General features: G+C 38.6%; 1 protein-coding gene across 1 annotated transcript in view; it reads right to left on the minus strand.

The window, feature by feature from the left end:
- styxl1 (serine/threonine/tyrosine interacting-like 1) overlaps positions 1-13,565 on the minus strand; it is a 29,348-nt gene that overhangs the window by 9,971 nt on the left and 5,812 nt on the right. Inside the window, exons 2-5 of the mRNA XM_072589206.1 lie at positions 12,818-12,879; positions 7,682-7,781; positions 6,342-6,475; positions 859-1,004 (exon numbers count right to left, since the gene is read on the minus strand). Of these exons, the coding sequence (XP_072445307.1) occupies positions 859-1,004; positions 6,342-6,475; positions 7,682-7,781; positions 12,818-12,879 (442 nt within the window). The remainder of the gene's footprint in view (positions 1-858; positions 1,005-6,341; positions 6,476-7,681; positions 7,782-12,817; positions 12,880-13,565) is intronic.

Consider the following 13,565-nt stretch of genomic DNA (forward strand, 5'->3'; position numbering starts at 1 on the left):
ACAAACAGGTTGCAATAATTGTTTTGTAATGTGCTATCATACAATCATAAGACCAGAACCACATTGTGGAATAAGTAGTATATATAAATTATAATCGTATTATTGTAGATCAATGTTAGTACAAAATAATTGGATATATAGTTGAAAAGATTCACGAGGCTATGAAGAAGAGCAGATAAGTGAGACAACTTGCTGAACTCCTTAGAAAAAGGCATTGGGATGACAGATTAAATGACCTCCTGTGTGACAGGATCCTTCATGAGTTAGAAATTTCAAGGAATTGGAGAAGTTTCTGCCCAAGCTTTTCAACATTTGTAGATAAATGGATACTCATGCTCAGTTTTGATCTTTTTTCAGAAAATGTAAACATCAAAGTCTGCTCCCACAAAACTGCTGATAAGTATGTACAGCAGTCCCTGAGGCATGAATGAGTCCCGTTGTATAGTCTGTTCGCAAGTCTACTTGTATGTAAGTTATGATTTGGAGATGCCGGTTTTGGACTGGGGTGGACAAAGTTAAAAATCACACAACACCAGGTTATAGTCCAAAAGGATGGACTATATGCAAAGTGGTACACAATGCAAGACAATATAAAGGTGCCATTTACAGACACACTAAATTTGCTTGTGTCGCATCTTTAAAATTATACCCCTGTATGAGATTGATTTCGTAAGTATGTGCATTTGTAAGTCAGATATTTGTAAATTGAGAACCCTGTGTAGATCCGCACACTCGCAAGGTCTCAAAAGCCACCATTGACTCGTCTGGTCTGATCATGCAGTCTTTTCATAATCATTAAGAGAGTTATGGAGGAATGGTATCCGCAAGATAGCAAAGAGTATTGTTTAAATCACTCACATGATCTCTTTTTCACGACAGAGGTTGAGGTAAGCCTTGATTTTTAGATCTTTCTGAATCTGTCTGTCAGAGGCTTGTTTAAAAGCACCCATGTAAAGTTTGGCTGGTAAAATCTCAGCAGGATAGGGTTCAAAAGCATCCAGCTCCTAGAGAGAATTCATTATGCAGAAAATTTTAAAATTTCCCTGTTCCATCAAGTTAGAACTTGCCTAAATTGTTTATACTGCATGCACCTGCATACTTTTCTGTCTTTATAGAAATCAGATTTTCCTTAATCTGGGAAAAAGGGATAGGAAAGTACAAATTTGGAAACAGAGCACGCCAATTTGGCTCCTTGACCCTATTCTGCCATAAGACTGTGGACTCAAGGGGAGATAATTAGATGCTTTATTGTCGGTGATGATCAAATCTTGGCATTGTGTGGCAAGAATATTATTTGCAATCTTTTAGCCAAAACCTGAATATTGTCCATTTCTTGTGCATATGGACATGCATTACTTCAGTAATATAAAACACAGTCCTGTGGAAGCTAGAAATCTGAAATATAAACAGAAATTGTTGGAGAAACTGAGCAGGTCTGGCAGCATCTGTGGAGAAAAAGCAGAGTTAACATTTTAGGTCCAATGATACTTTTCCAGGGCTTCAGGACTCTCAATATTTGGGGAGTGGTAAATGGTGTTGAAAATTGTGCAAACATCAGCAAACAATCCTACATCTGACTTTCGGATGGAGGTAAGGTAATTGATGAAGCAGCGAAAGATTGTTGGATGTAGGTCATTATGCTAAACAGCTCCTGCAGTGATGTGTCTGAACTGAGATGCCTCCAACAACCACAACTACCTTCCTTTGTGCCAGGTATTACTTCAAACAGTGGAGAATTTTCTCCCTGATTCCCATGAGCTCTGGATTTGCTAAGATTCTTGGTCAAATGCTGCTGCAATGTCAACAGCAGTCATTCTCACCTTAATTCTAGAGAGTTCAGCTGTTTTCCCAAGATTGTAATTAGGTCAGGAGCTGAGTGGCCATAGCAAAACCCAAATTGAGCATCAGCAAGCAGTTTATGGCTAAGCAATACCGAATGCTATTTGCTACAATATCCAGGCTTTGACTGATAATTGTCAAGATTCATATCATAGAAGTATAACATACAAGAGATGTTAATCTTCTCCACTTGACTTTCAGTAGCATTATCTCCACTGAATCCCCCAACGTTAACATTCTAGGTGTTAACCATTGATCAGAAACTGAACTGGACAAGAGAAATAGTTACTGTGGCCACAGGAGTGGGTCAGAATTCTGCAGCAAATAACTCACCTCCTTTCTTCCCAATGCCTGTCCACCATCTAGAAGGTAATTAAAGCTTGCCTTCCTTGTGTGTTGTGGCTTTAAGTTTAGTGGAGGGGTGATGTATAGAATATAGATACTGTTACTACATAACTACACCACATTGAATGAATACGTCAATGAGAATGAAAAGGAATCCCCTGAAAATGAAAAGTAGACTTCGAGAATCAATATGTAGATCTCAATAAGTCTCAAAAAGAGACTACAACAGAAAATAATATTTCAACCTTGTCATTCAGAGCCATTTGCATGGCCGTTTCCTAATTATTCAGAGTAAATTTACATTGTCATCCCCTTCTATTTGCATCATCAACCCCTATTCAGAATCAATAAGAACATTGCACTTGGAATTCTGACCACACCCTTGTTAAAAACACAATTTACAACAGATCTGGCCATTAAAGGATGATTCACATTACACTGTTTCTGGAGATGATCAGGTCACTGCATTGCGAATTGAGTGGTTTGTGACTGTGAGGGAGTGGCTGAGGGTTGTCTTGTGGGCATTACTGACTGTGATGTAAAGAATTTGTATATAGGAAGGACTGTTTCCTTGTTCAGCGAGATCATTTGACGGGCTTCGCAAGCATTGTGAAGAGTGTTAAGGGTTCCTCCCCAGCTTGTACTTGCTTAATAAAATTTTGGCTGTTCACAGAAGTTGGTGTTTTGCAGCTGCATCAAATGTGTAAGAATCTCAAGAAAAACGAACCTAACAGTGTCACTTGTCATGCTTTCTACACTCTTCATTAAAACAAGCCAATCTCCCAGCTTGGTGGTAATGGAACAGTTGGAGATTGGCCAACTCATGAAGTTATACATTTTGCTTGAATACCATTCTGTGGCTGCCAAAGGCCCACAACACCTTATGGAGTTTTTAGTTGCCAATCTATTCAAAATCTTTTCCACTTCGCACAGTGGTCGTGCTACTCATCTATCATTGTGAAGGCCGAACTTGATCTCTACAAAGATTATGTGACGGTCACCTTTAGTAATACTATCATGAATAGATGTATCTATGACATATAAATTGGTAAGGAAGAAGTAATTTTCGTTTTGGTTCCCTTGACACCTGTTTAGCAACAGTGACCATTAAAACCCAGCCTGCTTTATCGGTAGTGGTGCTTTTCAGCCACTCTTGGTGATGGACATTAAAATCCCTCATCAGATTATATTCTGTGACCTTTCCATCATCAACGCTTCTTCTAACTGGCTTTCAAATTGGAGGTACCTTCTTCCTGTTTGACCTGATTCCATGAGACTTCATGGGGTCCAGAGTCAATGTACAAGGCACCAAGACAACTCTTTCTGACAGTGTAACACCAGTGCTACCAACTCTGTTGGTTCTATCCTAACTGTGCAACTGTTTGATACAACTGAGCAGCTTGCTAGGCCATTTCAAAGGGCATTTAAGAATCCACATTGCTGTGGATCAGGAATATGTTGAAGGCCAGACCAGGTAAGGACCACAGAGTTCAATCAACCAGATTGTTTTTAAATGGCTTCATAGTTGCCATTAGACAAACTTCATATTCTCTTCAGGTTTATGCCTGAAACGTTGATTCTCCAGCTCCTCGGTTGCTGCCTGACCTGCTGTGCTTTACCAGCGCCACACTCTTTGACTATGATCTCCAGCATCTGCAATCCTCACTTTCTCCTAACTTCATACTCTACCAGATGGTGGTTGGAATTTGACTATTAGCCTTGTCCTCTGGATTATTCATCCAGTGGCATTAGCATTGTGCTACCACCTCACCTTTCTCATGGACACTCCCTTTGTTCAGGATAGAATGGAACTAGGGGCAGGAGGAGACCACGTTGCCCTTCAAACTTCCTCTATTATAAAGTTATGGCTGATTAGTTAGATTAGTTAGATTACTTACAGTGTGGAAACAGGCCCTTCGGCCCAACCAGTCCACACCGCCCCGCCGAAGCATAACCCACCCATACCCCTACATCTACACCTTACCTAACACTATAGGCAATTTAGCATGGCCAATTCACCTGGCCTGCACATCTTTGGACTGTGGGAGGAAACCGGAGCACCCGGAGGAAACCCACACAGACACGGGGAGAACGTGCAAACTCCACACAGTCAGTCGCCTGAGGCGGGAATTGAACCCGGGTCTCAGGCGCTGTGAGGCAGCAGTGCTAACCACTGTGCCACCGTGCCGCCCACCGTGATCTTTTAACTCAGCCACATCTTCCCACATTATCCATGTATCTCTTGATTCCCTTAGTACCAATTAATCTATTCATTTCTGAATTAAGTATGCTCAACAACTAAGCACTCATAGGGCAAAAGTAAGGACTGCTGATGCTGGAGATCAGAGTCTAGATTAGAGTGGTGCTGAAAAAGCACAGCAGGTCAGGCAGCATCCGAGGAGCAGGATGAAGGGCTTTTGCCTAAAACATCAGGTTTCCTGCTCCTTGGTTGCTGCCTGACCTGCTGTGCTTTTTCAGCACTACTCTGATCTAAACTAAGCACACACAGTCCTCTGGAGTAAATAATTCCAAAAAGACAAAACATTTTGCATGAAGATATTTGCCGCCATGCCAGTCCTTATTTAGTGACCATGATCCCAAGTTTTGAACTTTCCAGCCTGAGAATACAGCCTCCTAGAATCTATCCCAAGTCTCTCAATAATATTATACACAATGAGATCATCTTTCTCTCTCTTCTAAACATTCAGAAATATAAACCGAGTCTCACGTCATAGGAAAATCCTCTCATCCCAGGATCTAGTGAACTTGAATGCACTCCATTTAATATATCTTTCCTTAGATGAGCAGAATGCCTTCCTGACCACCTTATGTAACAGTTCTGCAATCTTCAGGTATCCATAGACATATACACTGAGATCCCTTTGTTCCTCCACACATTTCAGAATCTCACCAAACATTCTGTGTTCAATGGCCCTATTTGTCGACCCTAAATACATTACCTCATGCTTCTCCAGATTGAATTGTAATTGTCACCTTTTTTCCTCAACTAACTAGTTCATTGATATCTTCTTATATTCTGTGATTTCCTTTCTCACCCACATCAACTTATTTTCATACAAGTTGTAACCTTCTCAATCATGCCTGTCAAATCACTATTAATTCTCTACTATTAAATCACTGCTAATTCTCTTTGCTTCCTGTCACTGAGTTTCAACTTGCCATTTTCCCTCCAATCCCATGAACCTCTTAATTTGAAGATCAGCCTGCCATGTGTACATCACCTGGAATGCAGCAAAAGAGATGGACCAGACCTGGCAGCTGTTTTATGGCCATTGTCCCACATAGGAACAGAAGAATTAAACCTGAGAGCAGGAAGTTAGTCTGCCATGTAGGATTTGTCAAAAGCCTTGCTAAAGTCTACATTACATATGCTGCCCTGATCAATCCTCCTATTACTTCCTCAAACATTTCAATCATTTTAGTCAGACTCACACTTCTTTGAACAAAGCGATGTCTAATGTCCATGATTAATCTGTGTCTTTCTAAATAATAATTCTGTGGTTTTGCAGAAATTTTTCCAATAATTTCTTGAGCAGCAAGCTCAAGCTGACTGGTCTGCAATCACTCGGACTTTCTCTTTTTTTAAACGACAGCAGAACATTAACATTTCTCCAGTCTTTTGGCATCAATGACAATAGCCAAAGATAATTTGAAAATGATGGTCAGATCCTCCTGTATTCCTTCCTTTGGCAGCCTGGGATATCTTTCAGCCACACTGGGTGATATGATTGCTTTCAATGTTCTAATCACCTTAATGTTTCTTTTCTCACTATGTTAATCCCACCCCATTATTTCACATTACTCCTCCTTAACTACAGTTTCTGCTTTGTCCCTCTTTGTGAAAACATCTTTGAAATGATGAACAACTTTGTTCAACAGGAGGGCAAGTGCAGCGGACTTAGCAGAACTACATTGATTCTTATTTTAACACCTATTAGGGAAGCGAAAGAGCAATCTGAATGTGAATCTTCCTTCTTACCAACAAAAGTGATACCATCATTAAAACCATGTCACAGGTCCAGATTTTCACAAAGAATGCACAGGGATAATGTACAATACCCCATGCAACTAACTTTTGTAACACAGATTCAACAGGCTGAACATAAAGTCAGATGGCTCAAGATTACCAAACATACCTGTGGCATGTAAAATATTTTCTGTGTCCTGAAGAATGGATAGCAGGCAGAGAAGAATTCGTACCCACCATTTAGGACCATGATAGGTTGGCGACTGATATTTTCCAGTAGCTTTGCATATAGTATAGCAGGACCTCGAATTGATACAGAATTAATTAGTATCATGACTTATTAGCCCAAGATGACAGTATTATGAAACCTCAGTTTAAAGAAATCAGTCTTAATTCATACACTCAGTCCATGAATTCCTGAACCTGAATTGCACATGCCTGACTTTGGAGTGAAGCCCGTGTGGATTATGAATCCCAGTTGCTTGATGATAATTCAGAATTGAAAGGGGGATTTTACTGGCCCATTTTAGCAGGCTAGAGGTGGAGGGTGGGAACATGCCACGAAGCCATGTCTAGGAAGCTTCCCAATACAGCCCCATGACTAAGCCATTTTATTAGCAATGAGATTGGAAGTTGGCCTGATCAAATTGAAATAATTAAGGGTCACATTAGGGGCTTAAGAAGACACACCATCTACTGCAATCATCCTTTCAAGTCAGAGATGAGGTCAATTTTTTTTCTCAAGAATAGAGATGAATCTTTGGAACTGTCTTCTGCAAAATAGTGGAAGCAGAATCTTTGAATATTTTTAAGGCAGAAGTTGATAGATTCTCGATAAGCAACCAGTTAAAGGTTTTTTTTCAGGTAGGTGGGAATGTAGAGTAATCAGCCATGATAATTTTAAATGACAGAGCAGGATCGAGGGGCGAAGTGCTCCTAATTAGTATGTTTGTATGTCTCACCAAACTGACTGCATGCCCAAGTTCATAACTCAAAATTATTTTTTGGACAGGAAAAGTTGGAACATTGGTGATCATTTTCTTTCAGGTCTCTTAAGTGGAGATGCAATGTAAAACAGAAGTTCTTCGATAAGAGAGGAGGGAGAACATCACAATTCAGCACTCAGATTATATAATTGCAACTTCCCAATTCAGAGGCATAAAGGGCAACCATGGAATTCTGTTGCCACCCATTTTAAGACTAGCTAACTCAATTAGCTTAACTGAAATCAAGCCTTCTTTCCCTATGTTATGACTCAGTTGCTTAATGGCTGAACCCCTGAGGCAGCAAGGTAGTCAGTACTGTTAAATGTACACACCATATAATAAAAATACACTTTGGTCAATGGCATAAAATCAGCCGCATTGCCTTGGACATCCATTATGCCCTCCATCTGTCAATGGATATCTGATGGGATATATGATACGTTTATTATCATCAGTAATCTTATGGTATAACTTCTTAATTCGTCTAAATGATGATAACTGTATATGTTGATTTTCTACTTACCTTCCACGTCAGATGATTTTGTGTGTCCATCATATACCACACAATACTTTACACACTCAAGCTCTATATCTTGTGGTAGCAAATAATTACCATATGCATCCTGAAAAGCAACAGCAGTGATTAAATTACTTGTATAAAATAAAAATATTGGAAAAGTTGGGAAAATTATTAACATCACACCGTACTATTCTGAGGGCCTAATATTTCAGTTCAGGCAAAGACCTTGGTCACATTGAAGGTATAAAGTTTCTTAGGCTGCTTCCACTGCACCAGTAAAGGGACAACTTTTTATAAATCATTTAAATATTCTGTTAGACATCACGGGTTGTTTTTAAATATACTGATAAGCTGGGACTGAGAGGGCTCAGTAGTGCTTTGGGAAACTCAAAAGCCTTGGTTCATAGAAACGTAGAAAATAGGAACAAAAATAGGACATTTGGTCCTTCAAGCTTGCTCTGTTATTTAATATGATCATTGCTGATTGTCCCCACACAGTACCATGTGCCTGTTTTGTCCCCATAACCTTTGATTCCTTCAGCCTTCTTCAAAACATTCAATGTTTTGGCTTCAACTGCTTTCTGTGGCAGAGAATTCCACAGGCCCTACCCCTGTCTGGTTCTATGAGATCATTCTTCTACACTCCAGTGAATATAGACTTAACTGATCCAGTCTCTCCTCATACTTCAGTCTCTCGTCATACTTCAGTCCTGCCATTCTAAGAATCAGTCTGATTAATCTTTCTTGCGCTTCTTCAATACCCAGAACATCTTTCCCCAGACAAAGAGACCAAAACTTCACACAATACTCCAGGTGTGGTCTTGCTCCTGCACTTGAATCCTTTTGCTATAAAAGCCAACATACCACTTGCCTTCTTTATTGCCTGAGGCACCTGCATACTTACTTTCAGCAACTGGTGTATTTAATTGGTCTGCCATCTCTTTGTTTCACTTTATAACTTGCTCTGTTTCTGAGTGTAAAGGACTTACATTTGTCCTCAGTAATCTTTTTCCCTTCACATACCAGGTCTTATTGCACCTCCCCCTTTCCCAATTTATTGTCATTTCAGATAATAATCTGTTATCCTGCTTTTGCTATCAAATTGGGTAATCACATTTATCCACATTGTACTTCATTTGCTAGGGATTTTCCCACTCACTCAACTTGTCCAAATCACACTGAAGTATCTCTGTATTCTCCTCAAAGTTCACTCTCACAGTCAGCATAATGTCACCTACAAACTTAGAGATATGACACAAAGTTTCCTCATCTAAATCGTTTATATACATTGTGAATAGCTGGGATCCAATCATTGATCCAGGCAGTATCCAACTAGTCACTGTTTGCCATTCAGAAAAGCACCTATTTATTCCTACTTGTTGTTTCTTTTTGTCAACCAGCTCTCTATCCATAATAACACACGACCCCAATCCCATATGCTTTAATTTTACATGCAAATCTCTTATATGGGACTGTATCAAAAGTCTTCTGAAAATATGAACCACATCTGCTGGCTCACTCTTCTCCACTCTACTAGTTACATCCCTAAAAAAATTCAGCGGATTTATCAAACACGATTTGCCTTTCATAAATTTGAATGCCCCTTCCTTGGATTTAATACTATCCATAATTTCCCTTGTTAGTCATGGTTTTTCTAGGACTCTGCTATTAAATCTTTTACAATAGACCCCTGCATTTTCCCCATTATCAATGTTAGGCATATAATTCCTTATTTTCTCTTAACTCCACTATTTTAAGAAAGGGTAATAATAGCTACCCTCAAATCCATTAGACCTTTTCAGAGCCGATAGAAACCTGAAAGATGACTATCCTCTATTTCTAAGTTACTTCCCTAAATACTCTGGGATATAGATTATCGGGCCCTGGAGATTTATTGGTTTTTAAATTCTATCAATTTTCCTACCAATACTGACTTCCTTCAGTCCCTTCCTCTCACTAGATTCTGTGTATAAAACATTTTTGGAATGTTATTTGTGTCCTCTTGTCTGAAAACAGAACCAAAGTACAGGGTATGTATTTAATTGGTCTGCCATCTCTTTGTTTTACTTTATAACTTCCTCTGTTTCTGAGTGTAAAGGACTTAGATTTGTTGTCACTAATCTTTTTCCTTTCACATACCAAAGAATCTTTTACAATCAGTTTGTAGGTTCTCCACGTGCTTACTCTTAGATTCTACTTTCCTCCTCTTAATCCATTTGTCTCCCTTCGCTGAAATCTAAACTGCTCCCAATCCTAAAATCTGCTTTTTTTGGTCAGTTTGCATGTCACTTCTTCGGATCTAATATTATTCTTAATTTCTCTTGTTAGCCACAGTTGAACCATCTTTCCCATTTTATTTTAGTACCAGACAGGGATGAATATTTGTTGGAAATCTCTATGCACTCTTTAAATGGATTAAAAAAAAACTGGCTGAGGGATAGAAAACTAATGATTAATGGATATATTTTGGGGTGGAAGAAGGTTTGTCTGGAAATACCAGATGTTGATATTTGGACACATGCTTTTCATGATATCTATTAATCATGGTATACAGGGATGAGTTCAAAGTTTGCAGATGACACTCAACTTGGATTAATTGTAAACTGTGGAAAGGACAATTTGAAACTCCAAAAAGTCATTGACAAGATGGGAGAATGATTAGATTGGTAGCAAGATGAAGTTCAATGCAGAGAAGTGTGAGGTATACACGTTGGTCAGAAGAACACTGAAAGATAGGGGTACGATTCTAAATGAAGTGCAGGAGCTGAAGGTAGCCAGGTGGAAGAGCAGTTAATAAAGTATACAGCATTCTTGGTTTATTATTCGGGGCATAGAGTACAAGAGCAAGGAGGTGATATTGAACTTGTACAAGACACTTGTTAGATCACAGCTAGAGTATTGTATAACGTTGTGAGCATCACATTATTGGAAAGATGTGAATGCATTGGAAAGAATGCAGAAGAGATTAGCAAGCACGTTTCCATGAATGAGAAACTTCAGTTATGAGGATAGACTGAAGAAATTTGGACTATATTCCTTGGAGATGAAGACCAAGAAAAGTTTTGATAGAGGTTTTCAAAATCTTGAGTGAACTGGATGGAGTAGGGAGGAAGAAACTGTATCTGCTAATAAAAGAAATAAAGAACAAGAGGGCACAGATTTAAAGTGATCTGTAAACAAAGCGAGAATTATATTAAAAGAAACTTTTTCACACAGTGCATAGTTAAGAGTATGGTTTGCACTGCCCTGAAATGTCATGGAGGCAGGTTCAATTGAGGCTTTTAAGGTGGCATTGAATTTTTATTGGAATAGATGGTGTACAGGGATTTAGAAGAGGGAGGAGATTAGCACTATATAATAGAATCCCCGTGCAGGCAAGATGAGCCGTTGCCTATGTACCATAAGCCCCTTAAGTAATGTTCCCCAATATATCATAGCCAAATTGTACCTTACACCATCACAGTTTCTTTTGTTTAGATTGAGGCTTTAGTCTTAGAGTCAATCACATCATTTTCCACCTTAAGGATAAATTATATCACATTATGGCCACTCTTCCCCAAAAGGTCTCAGCTCGATTGCCAATTATTCCTTTCTTATTACACAATATCCATTTTAGGATGACCTGTTCATTCATTGGTTCCTTCATGTATTGCTCCAGAAAACCATCCTGTACATACTCCCAGGAATTCCTCCTCTATAGGTATTGTTACCGATTTAATTTGTCCTATCTATGTGCAGATTCCATTGCATACTGTGAGGTTTATATTTTGGAGAAATCAGATTCTGGCTGAGATTGAAGGGCCAGAGGGAATAATTTCTTGTTTTATTCCAAAGGCTGTTCTCATCTTACTAAAGGTTTCAAAGTTCCCACGGCCAAGGAAACCCTGTCATTGAGTCATAGAGATGTACAGCACGGAAACAGACCCTTCGGTCCAACTCGTCCATGCCGACCAGATATCTCAACCCAATCTAGTCCCACCTGCCAGCACCCGTCCCATATCCCTCTAAACCCTTCCTATTCATATACCCATCCAGATGCCTCTCAAATGTTGCAATTGTACTAGCCTCCAACACTTTCTCTGGCAGCCCATTCCACACACGCACCACCCTCTGTGTGAAAAAGTTGCCCCTTATGATTTTTTTTACATCTTTCCCCTCTCACCCTCAATCTATGCCCTCCAGTTCTTGACTCCCCCACCCAGGGAGAAAACCTCCTCTATTTACCCTATCCATGCCCATCATGATTTTATAAACCTCCATAAGGTCACCCCTCAGCCTCCGACACTCCAGTGAAAACAGCCCCAGCCTATTCAACCACTCTCTTATAAAGAAAGCCCTTAATTATATCAAATGCAAAAAAACACATGATTGTCAATGGCTGGACCTACCTAATAAGAAAGCAGACTCATGTAGTTCATTTAATTTTGAATTTCTTATTTTTTATCACTACTTAATTGTTGAGAATGGTACATTTTGTAATTATTTGGTCAGAACTCCTCAACATCATTTGTCATATCAATTATAATAGAATCTAAAGAAAGAAGAGTCAAAGCAGGTTTTAAAGTCCATTGAGATGCTTCAACATTCAATACATTACCTTCTACCTCAACTTCACCTTCCCACACTTACTTCATATTCCTTGGTTTCCATAGTTCTGCACTGTAACAACTCTATGATTTTCAGCTTGCGCTTTCAGACTCCAAAACATTATTAGATGTGATTCCATAATTGGGCCACACTTGCTGAATAATCCCAAGACCGATCATAATACCTCCAACATCAATTTAAAATAATCAATCAAGCTCTTAAGATGGCTCAAATAAGGCTTGACAGAATTGACATAAGTTCATATACAGTGAGATGTTCTCTGAACAAAAGGAAATATGTCCAAACATTGCATTTTGTTTTAAATTAACTACAAGCTTGGGAAGCCTATACATTCCCAAAGCTTTCACCATATTTGGGCCAATCAGAGATGATACGGCAATCAATCAGCATCTTTTTGTCCTCCAGGATAAAATTTTGTGATTGTTACAAGTTTGGTATTATTGCATTTTACTTTGATGGTTGCAAGTCAAAAAACTTCAGCAACATTCTAACATACAATATCTTAAAATGAGAACAGAAAGTGAATGTTACCATCTTTGCTCTCTTGGCTGTTATCACATGACTTTCGTCATACTGAGACTTTGTTCGTACATCTGTAATAAAACAAATTATGCTGAATTTGAATTTCTATTACAGTGAAAATTTGTTCTTATTAGATGATAGAAAAGGCATGAAATGTTTATTCTGTTTCTAAAGTTTTGTAAGGCTGATCTGCTCATAATTTATACATTTAAGCAAAGAAATTTAAAGAAGCTATATTTGTTGCTGCTTGTGTGTTTTTTTTAAGTTGAAACCTGTTTACCACTTATGCTAATTCTTTTAGTATAAGAGGTATGTACTGGCTTGCAATAAACTCCTGACTCTCTTAGCAAATCTACTTTGGGATATTTTGTAGTAGTGTCAAACTTTAAACTACTGTTTCAATTACTATGGGACTTTTACTAGTGTTTGGAACATTAAATTCCACAGTTACTCTTTTTATTCAGATTAAATAAATAGTGTTTATTATATGTAAAAAAAACCCACTAGGACCCCTACTCTAGTGGTCAAAGTCATTTAGAAGTGTAATGTGGAAAACATGTGGCACTTAAATTAAGGATGTGCTATTATAGCAAAACCAAAATATTTGCATCTAGTTTTCAATTAGTGACTATATCGCTAAATTCAGTTATTGAGTGCAAATGTATGGAAAAAAAAACTGCAGGTCAGATAATTATAGAGCATGCATGTTGGACAAAAAGATTATTTAAAATTGCACGATTGATTCAGATTGTATTTG

Source organism: Chiloscyllium punctatum, chromosome 19 (assembly GCF_047496795.1).
Source record: "Chiloscyllium punctatum isolate Juve2018m chromosome 19, sChiPun1.3, whole genome shotgun sequence".
Taxonomy (NCBI): Eukaryota; Metazoa; Chordata; class Chondrichthyes; order Orectolobiformes; family Hemiscylliidae; genus Chiloscyllium; species Chiloscyllium punctatum.